The sequence below is a fragment of the Melitaea cinxia genome, chromosome 1 (genome assembly GCF_905220565.1).
Source record: "Melitaea cinxia chromosome 1, ilMelCinx1.1, whole genome shotgun sequence".
Lineage (NCBI taxonomy): Eukaryota > Metazoa > Arthropoda > Insecta > Lepidoptera > Nymphalidae > Melitaea > Melitaea cinxia.
Genome location: NC_059394.1, coordinates 12,568,139 through 12,589,849, shown reverse-complemented (window position 1 = coordinate 12,589,849; position 21,711 = coordinate 12,568,139). Strand labels below are relative to the sequence as shown.

At 31.6% G+C, this 21,711-nt stretch overlaps 2 protein-coding genes across 2 annotated transcripts; both read left to right on the top strand.

Moving 5' to 3' along the window:
- The first annotated feature begins 623 nt into the window (after positions 1 to 623).
- LOC123653846 (cytochrome P450 4C1-like) lies at positions 624 to 3,356 on the top strand. The gene is made up of 4 exons (XM_045589827.1): positions 624 to 999; positions 1,884 to 1,993; positions 2,091 to 2,349; positions 3,163 to 3,356. The coding sequence occupies exons 1-4, from the start codon at positions 852 to 854 to the stop codon at positions 3,354 to 3,356; spliced, it is 711 nt and encodes a 236-aa protein (XP_045445783.1). The 5' UTR covers positions 624 to 851.
- Positions 3,357 to 3,967: 611 nt separating this feature from the next.
- On the top strand, positions 3,968 to 20,478 carry LOC123653834 (cytochrome P450 4C1-like). The gene is made up of 15 exons (XM_045589817.1): positions 3,968 to 4,338; positions 4,715 to 4,783; positions 5,378 to 5,546; positions 6,530 to 6,703; positions 7,150 to 7,312; positions 8,998 to 9,050; positions 11,129 to 11,284; positions 11,964 to 12,073; positions 16,947 to 17,037; positions 17,115 to 17,297; positions 17,499 to 17,911; positions 18,179 to 18,247; positions 18,422 to 18,590; positions 18,888 to 19,067; positions 20,111 to 20,478. Exons 1-15 carry the CDS (start codon positions 4,183 to 4,185, stop codon positions 20,269 to 20,271), a joined length of 2,316 nt encoding a protein of 771 aa, XP_045445773.1. The 5' UTR covers positions 3,968 to 4,182; the 3' UTR covers positions 20,272 to 20,478.
- The last annotated feature ends 1,233 nt before the right edge of the window (positions 20,479 to 21,711 follow it).

Here is a 21,711-nt window from a genome sequence, read left to right as displayed (position 1 = left end):
AATATTAATTATAATTATATTTTCAGAGTGACAATACTTGAGTTTGGATTTACATTTCTTACAAAATCTATTTTGTTATACATTCAAAGTTTTTAGTAAACAATGAGTCAGCAAGGGCATGATAACAATCAAACAACACCTATTAAATCCGTTTAAACGAAAGAATTTACTCAAAATCGAAGCGTCCTATCGGATAGGTAATTCATAAACCAGTGATAGATTGGGTCTCTGATACCACATTCATTAATCGAATAATTTAAAACATTGTAGTCGAGGGTGTCAAATGTTTTATATAATCGATAAAAACAGTTATAAAATACATTTAGCTTATTGTTGACATAGTAAATGTGCTTAGAATTAAATTATTTATATACTTTTCAACAGTGTTTGAATTTATTTTTTATAGTAAAAGCTCGTATTATTAGGAGTTACATAAAAATCCCTTTATTTTTTTTAGTTCTTCTGATAATATCTTATAAAATTTGTATTATTATTATTTTTTTTTTGTAGTATAATATAAACCAAACGATATTATACTAGCTGCGAGCGGGAATCAAACCCGCGACAGTAAAAAAAATTATTCACACCCTGAATGTCAACAAATATTAAATGTAATATTTTTGACAGTTATATTTCTTTGAAATGTATTACCATATGATTACATGACATGAGCAATCACAATTTTATAAAAAACAGTTCCATTATATATATTAGTGTTGCCTACATAAATATGTTGTCATTCTTAATAGTATAAAATAATTGGTACGCTTAATAGACTCGTATTTTATAACTAAAATTCAAACAGAGTGTGTTTGTTGTGTGATTTTCGTTTTGGATACTACTTTGTTATTATGTTTTGGATACTGTGTATTGTTTTATTACTAACGTTGGCGTATATTTTATATCGTCAAATATTAATGGACGAAGATTTTGAAAAATTACCGGGACCAAAAGGAATATTTTTATTTGGAAATACTTTTGACTTCTTATTAAATTCAGGTTCGATTGTATTTCATTATATAATACAGTGTTTTTATACACGTGTCGAATATTTTTAACCGACTTCAAAAAAGGAGGAGGTTACTCAATTCGACCGTATATATATATGTGTTCGGGGATAACTTCGTAGTTTATGAACCGATTTTGATAATTCTTGTTTCGTTGGAAAGGAGATATCCCTAGTCTGGTACCCTGATAAGAAATCCAGGACCTGATGATGGGATCCCAGAGAAATCGAGGGAAACTCTCGAAAAGACGCATAACTTTTTACTGGGTGTACCGATTTTAATGATTTTTAATTTAATCGAAAGCCGATGTTTATCATGTGGTCACATTTAAATTTTATCGAGATCTGATTACAACTTTTGGAGTTATCTTTGATAATGCGTACTCGAAATTTTTTTTGTCTACCTACGTTGTATTACTTATCGATATAATTGAAGGCGGTTTTCTTCGTTAGCCTGCAAACACAATTATTATTCTTTGTAACTTGTATTGCTACTTGGTGACCTTGATACTCCTTCGTTCTTGAAGATTTATAAATAATATCATATATATAAGAGAATTCAGTTGAGCTTGGTGGCATTTGGCAGGCTTCGCTTAGTCTTTTATTCGAATTTATGACACCTTTAAGCTCAAGATAAGCTTACAACTGAACTTAAGCTACTGCCTCTGTTTTCCTAATTTTTTGTATGTAGAAAGATTTGGGAAGAATAGAGGCTTTACGAGTATAATTTGAGTAAATATATGTGTTTACCATGTGCCATACGAAATTTTTTGCCATGAAAGGTTTGATTGACCACTTGTGTACCTTGCAAGGAATGAAACAATATTTATTAGTTACATCGTTTTTCCAAGAATAAGTTAAAAATTCCTTTTTTTAGTCGACGCAATGAAACATATGGAAAAGTTGATCGAAACGTATAAAGATTTTATGAAGGTAAAACTGGGGCCACTTAAATTTGTTTTTATATCGAACCCAGAAGATGCTGAGGTAAGATTTTTGTTTTCACTTATCTGTAAATAGTATTTTAATAAAGTTATATAAGCCTTACTCTACTCTTTAACTATTTACTTTATTATTATTTAAGATTTTGATGAATAGTACAAAATACAATACTAAAGGTATTATTTACAAATTCCTTAAACCATGGCTAAATGAAGGATTACCTCTAAGTGACGGTAAGTGTTTTATTTCATATAATACCATTAATATACCATACCATACCATAATTGTATTTGCTTGCAAACGACAGCAAAAAAACGTCTTAAATTTAGGTAGTAAGAATACATTCACTGATAAATTAAAATTAAAAAAAAAATCATCAAACCTGTATTTCCAGTATACAGGTATGAGGTAACGCACATAAAAATACAGTTGAATTAATAGCCTCTTCCTTTTTTTCAAGTCAGTTAAAAATAAATAAATGAATCTTGTATCGATTATACATTAGCCTAGAAAATAACATACCATTTTACATCATTATCGTGTACATGTTTCATGTCGTTATGTTTGATGTTTGGGAAATTTGAGTAATTGATATTAATTCCTTTATCATTTATAAAGAAGTATAGAGGGACCAGGATGAGGGAGGGAGGTACCAGTATTTTTTTTTATTTAATATGTGAGAGGTAAATGATTTTATTTAATACTATCTGTGCCCGCAACTTCGTCTGCGTGAAATTTAACAAAAAAGTTATTGTTCAGTTCGCATAGTTATAGAATAAATTAATTTCTAAAGTAAAAGTAGCCTAAGTTACTCCTTATTACATCATCTATCTGCCAGTGGAAGTCCCATCAAAATCGATCCAGCCGTTTCAGAGATTAGCCGGAACAAACAGACAGACAGACAAAAATCATAAAAATGTTATTTTGGTATATGTACCGTGTCCATCCATAATATGCATTTAGTGAAAATCGGTTATTATAATATTACAAACAGTCACTCCAATTTTATTTATTTGTATAGATTGAGATAAAAATAAGAAAAATCTTTAATTACTTTGTATTATTTTACTTGAGAACAAAAATAAAAATGAATAAAATGTAAGTAATTGGTATTCATTAAATAATTATTAACTATCTCTAACTCAAATTAACGATACTTGATAAATAAGCTGGCAAATGATTTTTATAATAATTTCTGTTTTTGCAAAAATTAGGAGAAAAATGGCATCAACGGAGAAAAATTCTCACACCGGCTTTTCATTTTAACATTCTACGTCATTACTACCCTGTTTTATTGGAGAAAAGTAAAGATTTGGTAAATAAACTTAAAAATGAAGAAAACGAACTAAAAACAGATCTTCGACCTTACGTGACTGATTTTACATTATATTCAATATGTGGTGAGTAGAGGTATCTTTAAGTGTTAGATAGATTTGATTTTTTTTTAAATAAGAGTGTTACTAGGTTTTCAGTACTGGCCGGTTTCCATAATAATACCAATTGTGTACTTTTTATTACATAACTAAGTCGGCAAACAAGCGTACGGCTCACATGAGGTAGCGATTACCGTATCTTATTGACACAGAAGCATCGCAAGCGCGTTGCCGACCCTATCCACAATACCCCCCAGGAGCTCTGGTCACCTTACTCGCCAACAAGAAAAAACTGTGCTTGAAAGCAGTCTTAATTAGCTGTTATCGTCTGTAATGTCAAGGTACTAGCCCAGTCGGCCTACTCCATATTTCGAGCAGAAAATTTTTTTGATGTGTCCTACTTCATTCAAATATATATACGAGAATGTCAACGTGTTTTATACCGTAAAAATCATTATAACGTATAAGAAATGTTTAAAAAAATTATTCTAAATTGGTCTTCCAGCTCTCGAGTTTTACGCTTAACAATACATTTATCAAATCACATTTTATTTACACTTTTATTTATTTAAATATCTATGTTATATGTAAACTTTCAACGAAGTTAAATTTACTATCGCAGAATCGGCAATGGGTACAGCCATTGAAAACCAAGACTCTGATGTGGGAAAAAGGTACAAAAATGCAATACATAAACTGGGTTCATATTTATTTTATAGAGCACAAAGAATTTGGCTTCATCCTGACATCATTTATAATCTAACAAATATAGGGCGTGATCAAAAAAAATTACTTGATCTTATAAAAACATTTCGAAACAAAGTAATTGCTAAGAGAATAGAGACCTATCATGATCGAAAAATGAACGCAGATTTATTAAACGGAAAAAATGACGATGATATATTTCTAACTAAAAAGAAGAGATTGGCGATGTTAGACCTATTATTGGAAGCTGAAAAGGAAGGTCTAATAGACCGCTCAGGCATTCATGAGGAAGTTGATACATTTATTTTTGCGGTTAGTATTATATTTATTTTTGTTTAAAATCTCCAATCAACATTATATATTTCTACTAGCTGACTCGGCAAACGTCTTGCCGCTAAACGCTATTTAAAAATAGGGGTTTGTGGTAGAAGGGTGAAAATTTAGCGTTGTATGTATTTTTCAACGCCAAATATAATAAAATAAAAAATAAATAATTTATCTATAAAATTAAAAAAAAATTAGTGGTGGACTACCCTTAACATTTAGGGGGATGAAAAATAGATGTTGCTCGATTCTCAGACCTACACAATATGCACACAAAATTTCAAGAAAATCGGTCAAGCTGTTTCGGAGGAGTTTAACTACAAACACGAAAATTTTATATATTAGATAATTTGTTTTATTTCAGGGTTACGACACCACTGAAACAGCTCTACAATATGCTTTTATGTTGTTAGCCAATCATAAAGACGTGCAGGTACGTATCATGTTCACATAAAATTAATTTTATTATTAATTAGCTTTTTGAATCAAGGCACTTATAATGTAAATATTTACATTACAATTTATTACGATCTTACGGAGGCCGGATTTAGACATCTGGAGGCATTGGGGCAACAATGAAGTGGAGGCTCTCCCACCCCCTACCATTTCTCAAACTAAATGAACAATTTCTTTTACAGGAGTTATTTGATAATATATAAAACGCTTTTTTATCTTTAAGAATAAAAACATCGAATAAAAATTGTCTAAGAGAGTTTGTTTAATAGTTGCAATTTGAAAAATTTTTTCAGAATTCTCTTTTGTGGAGGGTTCTTCTTTTGTGGAGGCCCCAGGCTGTAACCCTAGATTCCCTCCCCAAAATCCGTTCCGTTTCTGCAAGTTATCATTTAATATGAAAAACCGTTTACAATAGAAACAGTACTTCCTACTTGTGCATATGCCTATTTTGTATATAGCTCTAAAATTATTCGGCTTACCTTTTACATTTGATCGAATAAATTTTGAGGATTTACACATAAGAAAATATATAAGTTGATACCTTATGTAAAGATATACGTTTGTTATATAGGATAAAGTTGTGGAAGAATATGATCAAGTATTAATGTCCTCTGACCGCGACCCAACAATGGATGATTTGTCACAGATGAAATACTTAGAAGCCTGTATTAAGGAAACATTAAGACTCTTTCCACCTGTGCACTTTATCAGTAGAAGAAGCGACGAGCCAGTTCAATTCAGTAAGATAACTTTTAAGTTAATTGATTCGTAGATACAAACAGTAGTAGTACCTATACGAAGCGGATTACTTTCAAAAATTAATCCGTGTTAGACAGTGAAAGCAATTCTACATACAATATATTGGTGCAGTAGAGGCAAAACTTTGTGGTGCACTCGATCCCGACTGGGTTCGATCTCTGCACATGACAAATAAGTATTTGCATAGCCTATACAGAACATGTTTTTAGGACCCTCGCCACAGGATTCAAACCCTGATCCCCGTTTTATGTGCTTCTTTTGTTATTGTTTAGTTGTTGTTTTTTTTTTGGGAGACGCTTATCCACACCGTAACGCCGCGTTGGCGCAGCGGTCACAGCCATGGATTGTACCTGTTGCGCTGGCAGTCGCGGGTTTGATCCCTGCAAATGACAAACATTTGTATTGGCCATACAGGTGTTTGCCGTCGTCTGGGTGTTTGTGCAGTCCTAGTGGGTCTCCCCACCGTGCCTCGGAGAGCACGTTAAGCCGTCGGTCCCGGTTGTTATCATGTACACCTGATAGCGATCGTTACTCATAGTAGGTAATATATCCGCCAACCCGTATTGGAGCAGCGTGGTGGATTAAGCTCTTATATTACAGGCTGAAGCGAAGCAATTCGTAATATATTATTTGTCAAGAATTCAAAGTTTTTATCGAAAATGTTGTTTATCTTTTGAAGATTTATTCATTATCACGTAATTGTTATTTTCATGCAATTCGTATTAAAGAATCGTAATTAAGGTGACGTAAATATTTTTAAATTATAATTTAACAATGCGTGTAGATTTTAATGACTTGCTTACTATCCAACAAAAAAAACAACCTTCATTTAAACAATTGTAAATGGAATAAATTCATTATTAAATTTTAATGATGGTCAAAGTAATAGTTGAAAATATGACAATTAAATGGATGTATACAAAAACATACATTAAGATTAGACAAATATTTTAAATATTTTCAGAAAAGTATTTGTGTCCTCCTGGAACTAATTATATTATTGTAATACGCATGTTACATCAACGAGGCGATCAATTTGAAGATCCTTTGGAATTTAAACCGGAGCGATTTCTGAAGCCGCCGACTTGGCATCCATTCTGTTACATACCTTTTAGCGCAGGACCAAGGAATTGTATAGGTAACAGTTCATTTAATTATGACATCATTAGATGTATCAATTATGATGTAACGGATTTAGATATATCGCAATGAAGATATTAATACAATAATAACAATAATAATCATTTAAATAAGTAAAGTTAAAGGGAAAAAAATACGTAAATCCTATTCATAAGGTCATTAGATTCTACTCCCTAATTACTCCCTACTACTTATTACATAAAGCTTCAATTAAGGTAAATTTCAGTCATTATTTTAATATATTAAAATTCCACTTAATGTACTTACTTATTTATGACTGTATTTTCATCACAACTTTTACAACATAACAACTATCGTAAAAAAAAAATTAATATACTGCAATATATAACTTAATTTAAAATATAGTTTGCTCGAGACAAAAAACTTTTTTTTTATAAATTAAACAAAAAAAAAAAAAATATAAAGAGAGTTTTATGTTTTCAGGTCAGAAGTTTGCTATGTTAGAGATGAAAATTGCAATATTAGCAGTTTTACGTGAATACCGCGTTTTGCCAGTCACTAGGCGAGAGGATGTTACTATTTATATGGATATGATACTGCGGTCAAAGTATCCTATATATGTAAAATTCGAAAAGAGACATGCTTAGTGAATACAATTTTATAATTCATTAAAATAGCATAATTAAAATACTAGTCTTATCGACCAAAACAATTATCTAACCTACGAGTATAATATGTAATCTTTGGGGACATATTTTGTGAATATACTTGTGTAAGAATAAATTTGTTGTGTTATTTTTAATATTTAACTGTAAAATTTACGGAAAAAAAACATTACACATTAATCCAATATCTATCATTATTGTTTTCAAATTCCTTTTATTATATAAGATTCAAAATCATCAAAAATGTGTCTAGCATATAACACTTAAAATCAGTGTTGTAAATATATTTCTAAATTAAAAAAAAATCATTATTTTTCAGTATACCAATAAACAAATATATTAAAAGAAAAATATAAACGTCAATTAATTTTTTTAAATAAAAACTACAAACCATGGAACTAGTAAAGCGTTATAGAAATATTAGCATCTAAAAACATTTAACAATTATCAAAACAATATTACTACAAACTCATTAAGTATAGTAATAAATAATACAGTCGGTGACACATTTGTGACCGCTTCGTAATGTTTTCGTTTCGAAATAAAAACAACATTATCGCTAGTTTTTTTTTTTATTTTTTATTATAAACGTTCAATTAAAGATTTAAGCGACTCTTGCAGTCATTTAATTTGAACGTAAAAATTGAACAACGAAAATATTCTTTAAGCACTCAAGCGATTACGGCACCTGTTCATCATGTATAAAAAAATAATTAAATTTGACTTCAAACTTCTGTAAGATTGATAGTTTTCCATGGAAATTATATTTTGATGCATTATTTTTAGTTTGTAGTGATCCCGCTTTCTACTCAATGGGTTGCAGTGGTTTTTACTTGTGCATGGTGACTAAATCTGTAGGGACTGACGAACGTGTGTAACTTAAATATATTTAGATTAATGATATTTTACACTTAAAGATTATTTAATTATATATAAGATAATATTAATAGACAAATTGAACTATCATTTCTAAAAACTCCTATTTTTGTAAATCGGCTTTAGATAAGTTTCTTATTTATATAAGCTTGACCATTCGTTACGATATAGGTGCGAAATCGATAAATCAATAATAATAAGTAAACGCTTTACACTCAATGGAGAATGAAATAGAATCAAAAATCAGTGTCGGAGGTCTAAAAACATACACGCGCATATACAAACGCTCAGACTACAAATATCTCTATTACCTATGCATACATTTCTCAAACTACATTTATCGCGATGCTCGCACTATTCAGTGAAAAATCACTGAATAACATTATGGGTACTCATTTGGTCATTTCTAACAGCTCGGCGGGACACATATTGATTTATTTAGCGTTAGTACTTACAGCGTAAATTAGCAAAATTTGTAGACTATATAAGTAGTATAGGAACATTTGAAAATGCAAATTTAGTAAGAGAGCATTTAACATTGTAATATCCCACTGCTGGGCATAACTTCTTTACCCATGTAGGAGAAGGCTCAGTGTTTAATTAACCACGCTGGTCCACTGCGGGTTGGCGCATATATGAGTAACGATCGCTATCAGGTGTACATAATAACAATCAGGAACGATAGCTCTCCGAGGCAAGAAGGTTTGACACCTAGACAGAAATTAAATATTTGTACAAATACAATTATCAATTCCGAACGGAAATAGAACCTGCAAAAGCCGGTGTTTAGTCGTCTACACTCAGCACTACACCAAATCTTATTGTCTTCTCCATACATGAAAGGTAATTTAGTAGAACTAATTATTGGTGTTTTTATAAATGAAATAGGAACTTTGAAATTTTGAAATATTTTAGATTATTTGCTTTTTTCTGACTGAGTTAGTTCTTACATGAAGGAAAATTTGTTTTACCAAATTAGATGTATTTTTCACTGTCGTGCTTCTCTCTGCTTTTAGCGATTTCACTTAAAATATGTCTACTGTTAGTTTTCTCTTTGGTGCACTATCTAGAAGTTATAGTGAAGTCGTAACGAATTCATTTCGACTCAAACAACGCAGGTGAAGTCGCATGTAACGGCTAATTTCTAAAACAATTGAAAATAATATACTTACTACAAAATAATCATAAATATTGCAAGACCATTTTATGAGTGAGGTGACCTTTATGACGAAACCATGAAATTTTGTTGGTCTCACGTGCAGACATTTTAGAGAAAAAAAAGTGTCGAATGAATGTGACAAGAATATGATGAATGACAACTAAACATTCCTAACGACATAGAAAAATTCATATATACTTGCTGTGCCCGCGGCTTCGCCCGCGTTGAAATCAGTGTGTCACAAAGTTTTCCCGGCAAACTTTCAGTAAAACTCTCATCAAAATCGACTTAGCCGTTCCGTAAACTTTCCTTTTGAAGCCCTCTCTCCATTGAAGAAACCGCATGAAAATCCGTTCAGTAGTTTTGAGAGAATCGATCACATACACTTTTGGGGACTTTTTTTTATAATACACTAACCGTTGCCCGCGACTACGTCCGCGTGATTATGAAGATATGCATTACTATTAAGATGTTTAACGCAAATTATTTTTTTATTTAAGTCACTTGAAATGCTTATCACACTTAGTAACTTTTTAAAAGGCACGCTTAAAAACACGCTTTAAAGCTTACATTTTAAATTTCAAGTCTCTTACTTCAAAAACATAGGACTTTCATACAAACTTCCGACCCCCGTTTTATTCCCTCAGGGATCGAATTTCGTAATATCCGTTCTTAACGGATGTCTACGACCTATAAGGAGCCTATCTGCCAAATTTCAAGTTTGCAGGTGTTATAGTTTCGGAGATTTCGTGATGAGTGAGTAAACCTACCATCCCCCGTTTTAACCCCAAAAAGAAATGGATTTCTAAAGACACATTATTTGGACACCTTCTCATCATCTATAAGGGATACATTTTAAATATCAAGTCTCTTACTTCAAAAACATGGGACATTCACACAAACTTCCAACCCCCGTTTTATCCCCTTGGGGGTCGAATTTCATAAAATCCGTTCTTAGCGGATGTTTACACCCTATAAGGAGCCTTCCTGCCAAATTTCAAGTTTGTAGCTGTTATAGTTTCGGAGATTTCGTGATGAGTGAGTGACCTTTCTCTTTTATATATATAGATAGATATAATTATATAGATTACGATGCATTATTTGGACACCTCCTCACCATCTATAGAGTATACATTTTAAGTTTCAAGTCTCTTACTTCAAAAATATGGGACTTTCATACAAACTTCTAACCTTTTAATCGAAAGATGGTGCTTGTTTTGTAGTCCTATTTAAATTTCATCGAGATCTGATGACTACTTTTTGAGTAATCTTAGATAACGCGTATTTACTTGACTATTTTTTCGTTTAAAAATACGATCGAATTGTTTAAAATACAATCGAAATATTTAAAATACAATCGAATTGAGAACCTCTTCCTATTTTTGGAAGCGGTTAAAAATACAGCTGGAGTTGACTTTGATATTCCTATTTTGAATACAAGATGAATATGTGGTGCCATCTCTTGAGTTATTTGAGAAATAATTTAAACTAAAGGCAGAATAATAATAATAAAAAAAATGTTTGATGTGATATTATTTTTAACCAAGATTCTTTTAAGAATAAAAATAAATATACCTATTCATATATAATTTATTTATTCGTATCAGCTCATAACTGGTTTTGTATACATAATATACCTACCGTACAAGTTACAACAGTCATTAAGTGTATAAAGCTGTTCTGTGTGGACGATTTAAAATTAACCTTTACGTGTCTGGTTATTAAAATAAATTATGTTCATCGGTATTGTTAGCTCATTGAGTTAAAATGCTAACTTTTATTTTACTAGTAATTGTGATTTTTTGTTTACTTCATTATGTATTTTATCACAATACTTTTGCGAAAACATTGCTGGCTATTCCTGGACCTCCAATTAAATTTTTTGTCGGAAATTCTCTGGATGTCTTAGTTTCACCAGGTAATGTAGAAAGTTTAAGTATTTGTATTTGTAGTAAAAACCAAAGTGACGTGAAGTGAAAAATTATAGCTGCTACTATTAAGTGTGAGGAACGATAAAAATATATACCTAAGTATGTTTCATTCTTTTTTTTAAATTTCTTTTTTACTAGCTGACATGGCGAACTTCATGTCACCGTTTTTAACCGACTTCCAAAAAAGGAGGAAGTTCTCAATTCGACTGTATTTTTTTTAATGTATGTTACATCAGAACTTTTGACCGTGTGGACCGATTTCGACAATTTTTTTTTAATCGAAAGGTGGTGTGTGCCAATTGGTCCCATTTAAATTTATTTGAGATCTAACTACAACTTTTTGAGTTATATCTAATAATGCGTTTTTACTTGACGCTTTTTTCGTCGACCTACGTTGTATTATACCACATATCTTTTTACTGGATGTACCGATTTTGATAATTCTTTTTTTGTTGGAAAGAAGATATCCCTAGTTTTGTATCATGATAAGGACACCAAGATTTGATGATGACAAACAACGTGACGCGTAATTTATACATATTAAGATAGGTTATGTTTATTAATCAAAATCAATTGATTAAATTTTTAGATTATTTTTGTAACAGTGAACCTATAGTTGGGTCAACATATTTAATCATTAATTTTTTTTCTAACTCTATTTTATAGTTGAATTATTTGCATTGTCATACAAGTGGATTGCGAAATATAAAGGCATACATCGGTTCTGCGCATATTTTTATGGTTCTGTAATGATCTACAATGCAGATGACGTCGAGGTAAATAATAACATAATTTATAACAATATAATCTTTAGACTTATTATTGTGATTTTATTTTAAATAGTAGTCGCCCAGAGGTCGAAATTCGACCATAATTTAAAATTTAAATTAAAGAAAACGAAAGAAGAAAAAATAATGAAAATAAACAACCTTTTTTAAGATTTTCAATTTGACTACAGACTTTGACAATCAACAAAAAATATATACTATGCGCGTGTCTGTCTGTGTGTGTGTGTGTGTGTGTGTGTGTGTCAAATACATGGTAGTGTGTGTAATGTTTTTTTATTGATTTAATATATTTTTATGCATAATGAATTGCTCCTTCTCTGTATAAATTATAAGTGTACGAAATTTCATAATACTCAGTCCACGCAATTTTCGTAAAAATGTGTACAATGTTTTTGCTTTACGTATTAATTAATATATAGATTATTTTGGCTTCATCAAGAAAAATCTTGACTTTCTGAACTCACATCTATTTGATAAGTATGTATGTCAAACATAACTGATTACGTTATTATTCTACCTTATCACGACGATTCCAGGGGAGAGTACATGATCTTGATATGTCTTGTACTTTGTAGGCATTCATTTAGTAAAATCTGCATCCAGCCTGTAACATTCTACTGCTGCGTATAAGCCTCTTTCTTCAAGTAGAAAATGGATTGGAGCTTAATCCACCACGCTGTTTCTCTGCGGGTTGGCGGATTTGTTCCCTACTATGAGTGATGATCGCTATCAGGTATTTATGATGACAGCCGGGATCGACGGCTTAACGTGTTCTCCGAGGCACGGTGGGGAGACCCACAAGGACAGACATCCAAACCAGAAAGAGATATTAGTAAAAATACAAATATCCGTCCCGAGCGAGAATCGAAACCACAAATCGTCGGTATTTTAGGCGACTGCTCGCACTACACCGGAGCGGTAATAAAATCAATTTAAATAAAATTTTAACATTATTTTATACATTATGCATGCATTATGGTATAAGTTTTATGTAATGTAAGTGGTAGCAGTAAACATCGTATTTACAAAAAGGAACCTAATACCAAATAGGGAGGTTTTTAGGGTATCGTAGCAAACAATGCTAAATATTTGGAACAGTTACAGGTAGAAGAATGAATTTTTCACAAGAAAAAAATTAAATTAATTTTTTTTTATTTTATACTTTTTATAGGTACACTTATTATAATGTAGATTTTGTATCTTTAGCATAATTACAAATACTGAGATGTAGTAATTGATACTTTCACTTGACAATTGTATTTCCATGTCCCAATTTTCTGACAGCATAACCATAACTTTAAAACCGCTTTTCACCAATTTTCTCATCAAACGTAACTAAGGACACTCTCGGTTAAGTCATTAATATTCTTTTTCAGTGCTCTTTCATTTGATACAACATTAGGATACATTCACAGACATTCTGTTTTCCATCCTCATTGACTTCAAACGGCTCAATCGATTTTTTTTTAATATTTTTCATTTATTTTTATTATTAATTTTGTAAAGTGCATATGATGCTATTTCATTTGGTACTTGGGTAAATTTACTGACATTCGGACTTCCATCTTCATTTTCTCCCCACCACATATATTTGCAGATATTGGGTATTTTTCCCACTTTTACCCCCAGAGTTTTTTCAGGGCTCAACCGATTTTCATTGGACACATTATTTTGTAATGTGCATGTGATGCGCTTTCATTTGAGACCCCACTAGATTACATTTGCAGACATTCGGTTATTCTTCCCCACTTTCACCCCCACAACTTTTAAACGACTCAACCGATTTTCATCAAACATATCTAAAAACACTCGCCCGTAACTCACCTTTCATACAAAAAAAAAAACTAAATTGAAATCGCTTCATCCGTTCGCGAGCTACGGAGCCACAGACAGACAGACAGACAGATACGTCAAACTTATAACACCCCTCTTTTTGCGTCAGGGGTTAAAAAGATACGTATCGTCACTATAATAGCAAAATTAAACTGTAGGAAATATTTTATATAAATATATAAGTACCTGGGTGACCAAGCTTAGCTCGGTATTTTTAGTAATTCGCGTTTTCTGGAAATCATATTTAAATACGAATTACATATTTATAAAATCATTATCATCATCATTACAGCCTATACAGTCCACTGCTGGACATAGGCCTCCACAAGTTTACGTCAAAAATAATGTGAACTCATGTGTTTTGCCCATAGTCACCACGCTGGGCAGGCGGGTTGGTGACCGCAGTACTGGCTTTGTCGCACCGAAGACGCTGCTGCCCGTCTTCGGCCTGTGTATTTCAAAGCCAGCAGTTGGATGGTTATCCCGCCATCGGTCGGCTTCTTAAGTTCCAAGATGGTTGTGGAACCTTGTTATCCCTTAGTCGCCTCTTACGACGCCCACGGGAAGAGAGGGGGTGGCTAAATTGTTTAGTGCCGTAGCCACACAGCACATATCATACACAGCATTTATAAAATATGAATAATATTTTTCGATTTTACCAACAATAATAAAAAATATGAACTGGTTATTTAAATGAAAAATCACGACTGAAATTAGAAAAAAAATCGACCTAGAGACATGGGGATTTGAACCGTGGTCTTCTCAGTCGTTTCCGATCGGCCAATTTCCCACCTGAGCTATTACAACTTGACAATCGCGAAATTTACTTTCTTATTCTTACGATATTGTAACCATTTTTTCATAGCCTAAAAACAGGGATAAAACAACATTTTCTAAAAATATATCCTAGCTATATAGGTTTATCGCCCCCGAAACCTCCTATTTACTATCTTTATGCTCTGTTTGTAATATATTTGTGGTGTACAATAAAGTATAAAATAAATAAATAAATTTCATGAAAATCGTTGGAGCAGTTTTCGAGTTTGAAATTATACAAGAATGAATATACAAGAATTGCTCGTTTAAAAATATTAGATATAATATTATACTGTACGAGGTTTCCAAAGACGTAATCCCTACTAATATTATAAATGTAAATGTAAGTTTGTTTGTAACGCTTTTACGCGAAAACTGCTTAACCGATCACCATGTAACTTTGTATACATATTCTTGGAGGTACTAGAAGTAACATAGGATACTTTTTATTAAAAAAAAATCATTACGAGCGAAGCCACGGGTAAAAGGTAGTTGTATATACATTTTTCAGCTTTTTTATAAAGCAACTTTACAAAAGTTATTGGATTTTATTAATAATGTCAATATCCAAGTAAAATGCAAATTTACTTGATACGTCCTACTGACCTGTAGATTTGTGGTAGATTATTGTTTAAATATATATATTTATGTTATATATATTTATGTTTTGTTTGAAAAATTATTATTGCTTTTACGCTTTAGAGTGAGCAAAACTATTCAATTTTATTAAAGTACTATTTTATGAGCAGTGGCGCAGTGTGGTGGTGGTGGGTTGTAATGGTTCCGGGTGGCACATAAAACCGGGCGCCACACTTATTTTTTTTTCAGTAAATACAAAATTTATATCCTGTCTATCGACAGCGTAAGGTACACAAGAGAGGATGCGAGATGAAGTCGAAGTGCAGTAGCAATTTTACGTTAGCAATGTTACGTTCTTACTAGTAGTAATCAGTAAGTAGTAGTAGTCATACAGAAAAAAATATGTATGCATCCAGAAAATGAGTATTGAAAATATAACAAAAGTATCAAAATTAAAAAAAAATCAGTACTGTTCAGTGTACATTCACTGTTGTCTGAACACAAAAATCTACCACACGCTCTCTAAAATATATTTTTGAGACAATAAATTTCAAAAACAATCCAAATCGAATAGTGTTCCTATATAACAATGAATTAAAAATTTTAATCAGTTTCTAATTAATACTTTTTTGACGCATTTAGAGAGAGAGAAGATGCGAGAGTGAAATTAGGAGCTGAAGTATTTCTCCTATAAAATGGAAATTAGAAGCATTGGGCATAATTATTGAGGATTGTCGAATATATTCTAAACATAATATATAAACAAGCACGTTTCACTGTTATCGTCCCTTGTATTGCCCATTAATGGATTAAGTAACAACTGCAGTTGTTTAATCATGTACAGAAGTTTATTGTGATTTATTATGGTTCTACAGGAACTTTGTGTTTCTTTACGGCGGTAATGGTTGTTGTGTGATGAATTCAGGCTACCACTCTACATTTGTTTGCAGTAGCTAATATTTATGAATCACGTCCTAAGTTTTCATACCAGAACGAGAGAATTTCAAGTATTTTAGAGAAAAAGCTATAGTATCAAATATATGGAATCAATAAGTAATTATATTATATATAGATAAAAAAAAATTTCAGCCTATCGCAGTCCACGGCCACATAGGGATCCCAAAGTTCCTACCAAACATTCCGGTCTTCTTCAGTCCTCATCGAGTCTCCACCGGCAATCTTACGTTAACCGTTTGTCCAGCGGGCCAGATCCCACATAAAATAACAATATAACTTGTGGATCTAATTTATATCTTTGTGGCTGTTCAAGATCGAAACACTTCGACAAAAAAAAAATGTGCAAATCAGCAAAATTCTATAAGAATTAATCCCAATCGGTCTAGTCTTAGTGCCTCTGATGACCGGAAGGCTGATTAATTTGTTGCACAGGGAATTGAAAATTCAATTTAACAGAGAAGTCCTGCTTTTCCAGCATTCTTGCCATCATTCCGAATGGACATGATTAATACTATAATATTATCTGTATATAATTAGTTTAAAAGTTGTACACTCTAAATGTATTAAATGTAATAAATAATAATGTACTATAAATAAAACAAGTCTATCGTATAACTTTTTAGAAAAAGTCTATTGTACAACGCTTACGGATAACGAGCAGTAAAAATTATTTCAGGTAATAGTTTCAAGTATGAAATATCACGAGAAAAGTAGTGTATATAAATTTTTGCAACCTTGGCTCCACGAAGGACTTTTATTGAGTAATGGTAAAGTTATTATATAGAATACTGTGAATTTTATCTAATTAAAAACAAGGTAATATTTTGTTATTAATTATCTTTAGGTTTAAAGTGGCAACATAGGAGGAAAATACTAACACCAGCCTTTCATTTTAATGTTTTACAAAAGTATTATCCAGCATTAGAAGAAAATAGTGTACGTCTAATAAAAGTTCTGGAAAAGACAAACGGAGAAGCTATTGACATTGTTCCTATTATATCAGAATACACCCTGAACACTATATGTGGTAAGATGTAAATAATAATTAAGAATTTATTGTATTTTTATATACGTAATATATTTGCACGTAGATTATTAGAAATTTTCCTGTAATGATGCTTTTGGTATCTATAATGAGATCCAGAAGAAAGTTATTTTAATCTACCAGTTTTTAAAAAAACAACTAATAAAGTAAACTAAAAAAGTAAATATAATATTTTATGAGCAGAAACTGCAATGGGAACAAGATTGGATAACGATATAACTAGTGCAGGAAAATCGTATAAAAACGCTATTTATGCACTAGGACCACTAATAGTAAAAAGGTTTAGAAATATATTGCTGCATCCTGATTTCATTTTTAATCTAACAACAATAGGAAGAAAACAAAAAAACTGTTTGGGGATTATTCGTAAATTTACTAAAAATATTATCAAGGAAAGGAAAATGAATGTTATAAATAAAAGAACGGTTGAAACTGATAATGCTTTCGATATGAAATCGAATAAGCAAGATTACTATGTCAGCAATACGAGTACAAAAAGAAAGAACGCTATGTTAGATCTGTTGATTTCGGATGAACGAGACGGAATTATTGATGACGCTGGCATTCAAGAAGAAGTGGATACATTTATGTTTGAGGTATGTTCCTTTATTTTTATTTATTTTTTCTTTGTACGACTAAGGTTAAACAATTAAGCGTACCAGATAGAAAGCGGTTACCGTAGCCTATAGACTCTACCCAGACGGGCTGTTCCAGATTTTGAGTAGGATATTTTCTGCTGTGCCCTAACTCAATTTCGCTTCGATGTTTTACTTTTTCTATCATACATACACGGTCATTGTAGAGTCTAGCCGTGTTCTAACTTTTATAAAAAATAATTCTTTTAATATCATACTTTGTTTTAGGGACACGACACAACAGCGGCTGGATTAAATTATTGCTTGATGTCATTAGCGTACGAAAAAGAAATTCAGGTAATTCATAATTGTTTTCTTTATGGATTAAATTATTAAAGTTATCAAAACACTTTTTAGTACAAGTATTACATAAAGATAAGAAAAAAAAAGAAGAATAAGGTTTTTTACTAAGTTAAACATGCAACGACACTTATCAAATATGTTAAGAGTAATATTTAAAACAACGGGCAGGCCAAAGTTGTGGAAGAACTGATCAGTATATTTGGAGAGGATACTCGACCAGCCACCATGGACGATCTGAGCAAAATGCGTTATCTAGAACGTTGCATCAAAGAGTCCCTTCGGCTTTATCCGCCGGTGCCGTTTATAAGTCGAAAAATACCAACTGAAACAATTTTAAGTATGTTCTATATATTACTATGTAAACATATTGTTTTCTAATTTTTACTCCAATTTTACTCATTATAATGAAACAACTTTTTCGGGATGTAAAAAACCTAATATACCCTGATAAAATCCGAAAAAGTTGTTTCATATGATATAAACATAATTGACGAGTTTAAATGATGATAAAACGGGGTTGTTTTGTTTCTTTTTCATCAAAACTACTTTATGTTTACTCATTATTTAATAGAATAAATTTTAATAAATATTCTACTTTTAATTTTTATTCGAAAACATTCATGTTTTTTTTCAGGTGGTTATAAAGTGCCAGCTGGAACAAGTTGTCATATACATATTTTTCATTTACATCGGCAGGAGGATTTGTTTGATAATGCTCTTAAATTTGACCCTGATCGCTTCCTTCCCGAAAATAGTGTAGGGCGACACAATTACGCTTACATACCATTCAGTGCTGGCCCTCGAAACTGTATAGGTATTTAATATGTACTGTTATGTTTCTTTTTGAAGTTTATTGGAGTCTACTCCTCAGGAATCGATTTTCATATAAGGCCCCCAGTATGAAAAAAATATGAGTAGTAAAATCTACTGAGCGAATGACCTCATTACGTTTCTCGTAACGCCATCTATCGGAACCAATAGGGTTCCTACTAATAGTGTAACGAAGATTTCTAATAACGCCAGATAGATGGCGTTATTTGATTCGTTTATTTACCATTATCGAATTTTACATATATTTTTTTGCCTCACCATTACAAAATTATGAGTACGCCCATACTCAACACTCAATATAGTAGGATGTGAATTGTGAGATTTGAAACATCCACAACACAAACAAACGACACCAGCCTGCTTTAATTTGCCATCCGTGGGGATAGAAGACACGACCGCTAAAGCATCAGCCATTTATGTGTGTTACCTCAGAACTTTTGACAGGGTGAACCGATTTTGATAATTTTTATTTGTCATTGGTCCCATTTAAATGTTATTGAGATCTAACAAGTATTTTTCGAGTTTTATGTAATAATGCGTATTTACTTGACTATTTTTTCGTCGACCTACGTTCTGTTATACTGCATACCGTGTAAAGTTACACTGGATATACCGATTTTGATGATTTTTGTTTTGATCGAAAGGCGATGCTTGTCTTGTAGTCCTATTAAAATTTGATTGAGATTTAGTACCCTAGTTTTTCATCTACTTACGCTGATTACTACTTTTGGATGTAATTGAAATGTTTTTTTTTCCGTTTACGATCTAACACAATTGTTTGTATAGAAAAGAAGTTTTCTGTTACAAAGTAAGAAATAGTAACACATAATAGAATAATCTTTGTGTTATCATTTACAAAGTTAGTTTTCTTTGTGGTTAAAGGTCAAACTTAGTAAAGATCCGTAGCCTAGGTAATTAAATCTTACAAGTAGTAGTCATTATTCATCACATGCGGCTTAGTTAATAATTATTGCAATAAAAATTACCAGTGTAAGCTTTTAGACTTAAAAAAAATTAACATTACAGGTCAAAAATTCGCTATGATGGAGCTGAAATCGGCGGTTTCAACTATTTTGAGAAATTTCAAATTAATTCCAGTGACCAAACCCACTGATCTTCAATTCGTGTCGGATTTAGTATTGAGAAATTCTGGACCCATTTACGTGAAATTTGTAAAAAGAAACTAATAAGCTTTTCAAAACTTAAAAATGGACTTTATAGTAATTTATATACACTAAGCCTAACTGAAATTGTTTAAAGCATACGTTATCAAAAATATTTTACAGTATTAACGAGGTGTTAATTAAATGCGTTCGGGGAATTGTCAAGAGCGGAATTTTAAAACTTTATAAGTTATGTATTTATTAAATCAAATTCTGTTCTCGTGTTTTTAATGAAGATATTATTTTTAAAATGTCATATTCATTCACGAAAATAGTATTATTAATAAATGAAATGTTACTTATTCTATGTCAAATTATTGAAAAAAATATATAAACTTATTAAATGGAACATTATCATTGTATGTCAAAATATAAGTCTATAAGTAGAATTTATTATTAGATGTTAAATTATTATTAAATAGAAATTTTGTAAAATTTGTCAAATTACTCTTTTTGTAATTTGTCAATTTTAAAAAATACTAGCAACCCCGTTTAAATATAAAATATAAACTAAATATTTGCAATGTAAGCGCAAAAAAGGTGTTTTTACGACCTCAAATTAGAAACCTATTGTACCAATTGTTGCTATTTTCCTCACAGTAGATTCCATCATGAATCTCTCAGTGACTGTTTTGAACATATTACAAATGAAGTTTTAATGCATCCCGATAATATTTTTTTCATAATTGGAAATTTTAACATTTCGAACTTGGGATAGGAAATTTATGAGTATGTGCAGCTTCGATGATAGTGGAGTTGAGTCTTTGTTCAGTTTTTTAAATATTATAGACCTAAAACAATTTAATAGTGTCCCTAATGCAAATGGGCGATATTTTGATTTAGTCATTAGCAACTATCACTGTGTTGTGAGTCGCAATGATTCTCCTCTAACAAAAGAAGATGTCCATCATCCTACACTTAATGTGAAATTAACTATTGCTTTTAATAGATCTACTTTTTCCATTCCTCGTAGGGTACGGTTATTTCGAAATGCTAATTATAATGAAATAAATGAAGTAATATCTGGTATTGATTGGTGTCATTTGCTGAGTAACTGTGATATCTCTGATGCTGTTAATTTATTTTATGATACTATTAACTCCATAATTTCGCAATAGGTTCCTATCAAAAGTTTAAAAGGCGATAAAAGATATCCTTGACATGACATGAAAATTTTTAGGTGTGTATCTAATAATTCTGACTGCTTACTACTTCAGAATGACTTAAACAATTGTGCGATTACTGCTCAGTGAATTCCATGTGTACTGTGTGGCTACGGTACTAAAGAATATAGCCACCTCCTCTCTTCCCGTGGGTGTCGTAAGAGGCGACTAAGGGATAACACAGTTCCGCTACCACCTTGGAACTTAAAAAGCCGACCGGTGGCGGGATAACCATCCAAATGCTGGCTTTGAAATACACAGGCCGAAGATGGGCAGTAGTGTCTTCGGTGCGACAAAGCCA

Excerpts from the sequence above, each read along its gene's own strand:
- LOC123653846 (XM_045589827.1), top strand. The coding sequence starts at position 852 with ATGTTTTGGATACTGTGTATTGTTTTATTACTAACGTTGGCGTATATT. Across the intron at positions 1,000-1,883 it reads TGACTTCTTATTAAATTCAG|TCGACGCAATGAAACATATG; the intron begins GTTCGATTGTAT and ends TCCTTTTTTTAG. Across the intron at positions 2,350-3,162 it reads CCTGTATTTCCAGTATACAG|GAGAAAAATGGCATCAACGG; the intron begins GTATGAGGTAAC and ends TGCAAAAATTAG.
- LOC123653834 (XM_045589817.1), top strand. The coding sequence starts at position 4,183 with ATGAACGCAGATTTATTAAACGGAAAAAATGACGATGATATATTTCTA. Across the intron at positions 7,313-8,997 it reads TTCGAAAAGAGACATGCTTA|TCGTCTACACTCAGCACTAC; the intron begins GTGAATACAATT and ends GCCGGTGTTTAG. Across the intron at positions 17,912-18,178 it reads TGGATACATTTATGTTTGAG|GGACACGACACAACAGCGGC; the intron begins GTATGTTCCTTT and ends ACTTTGTTTTAG.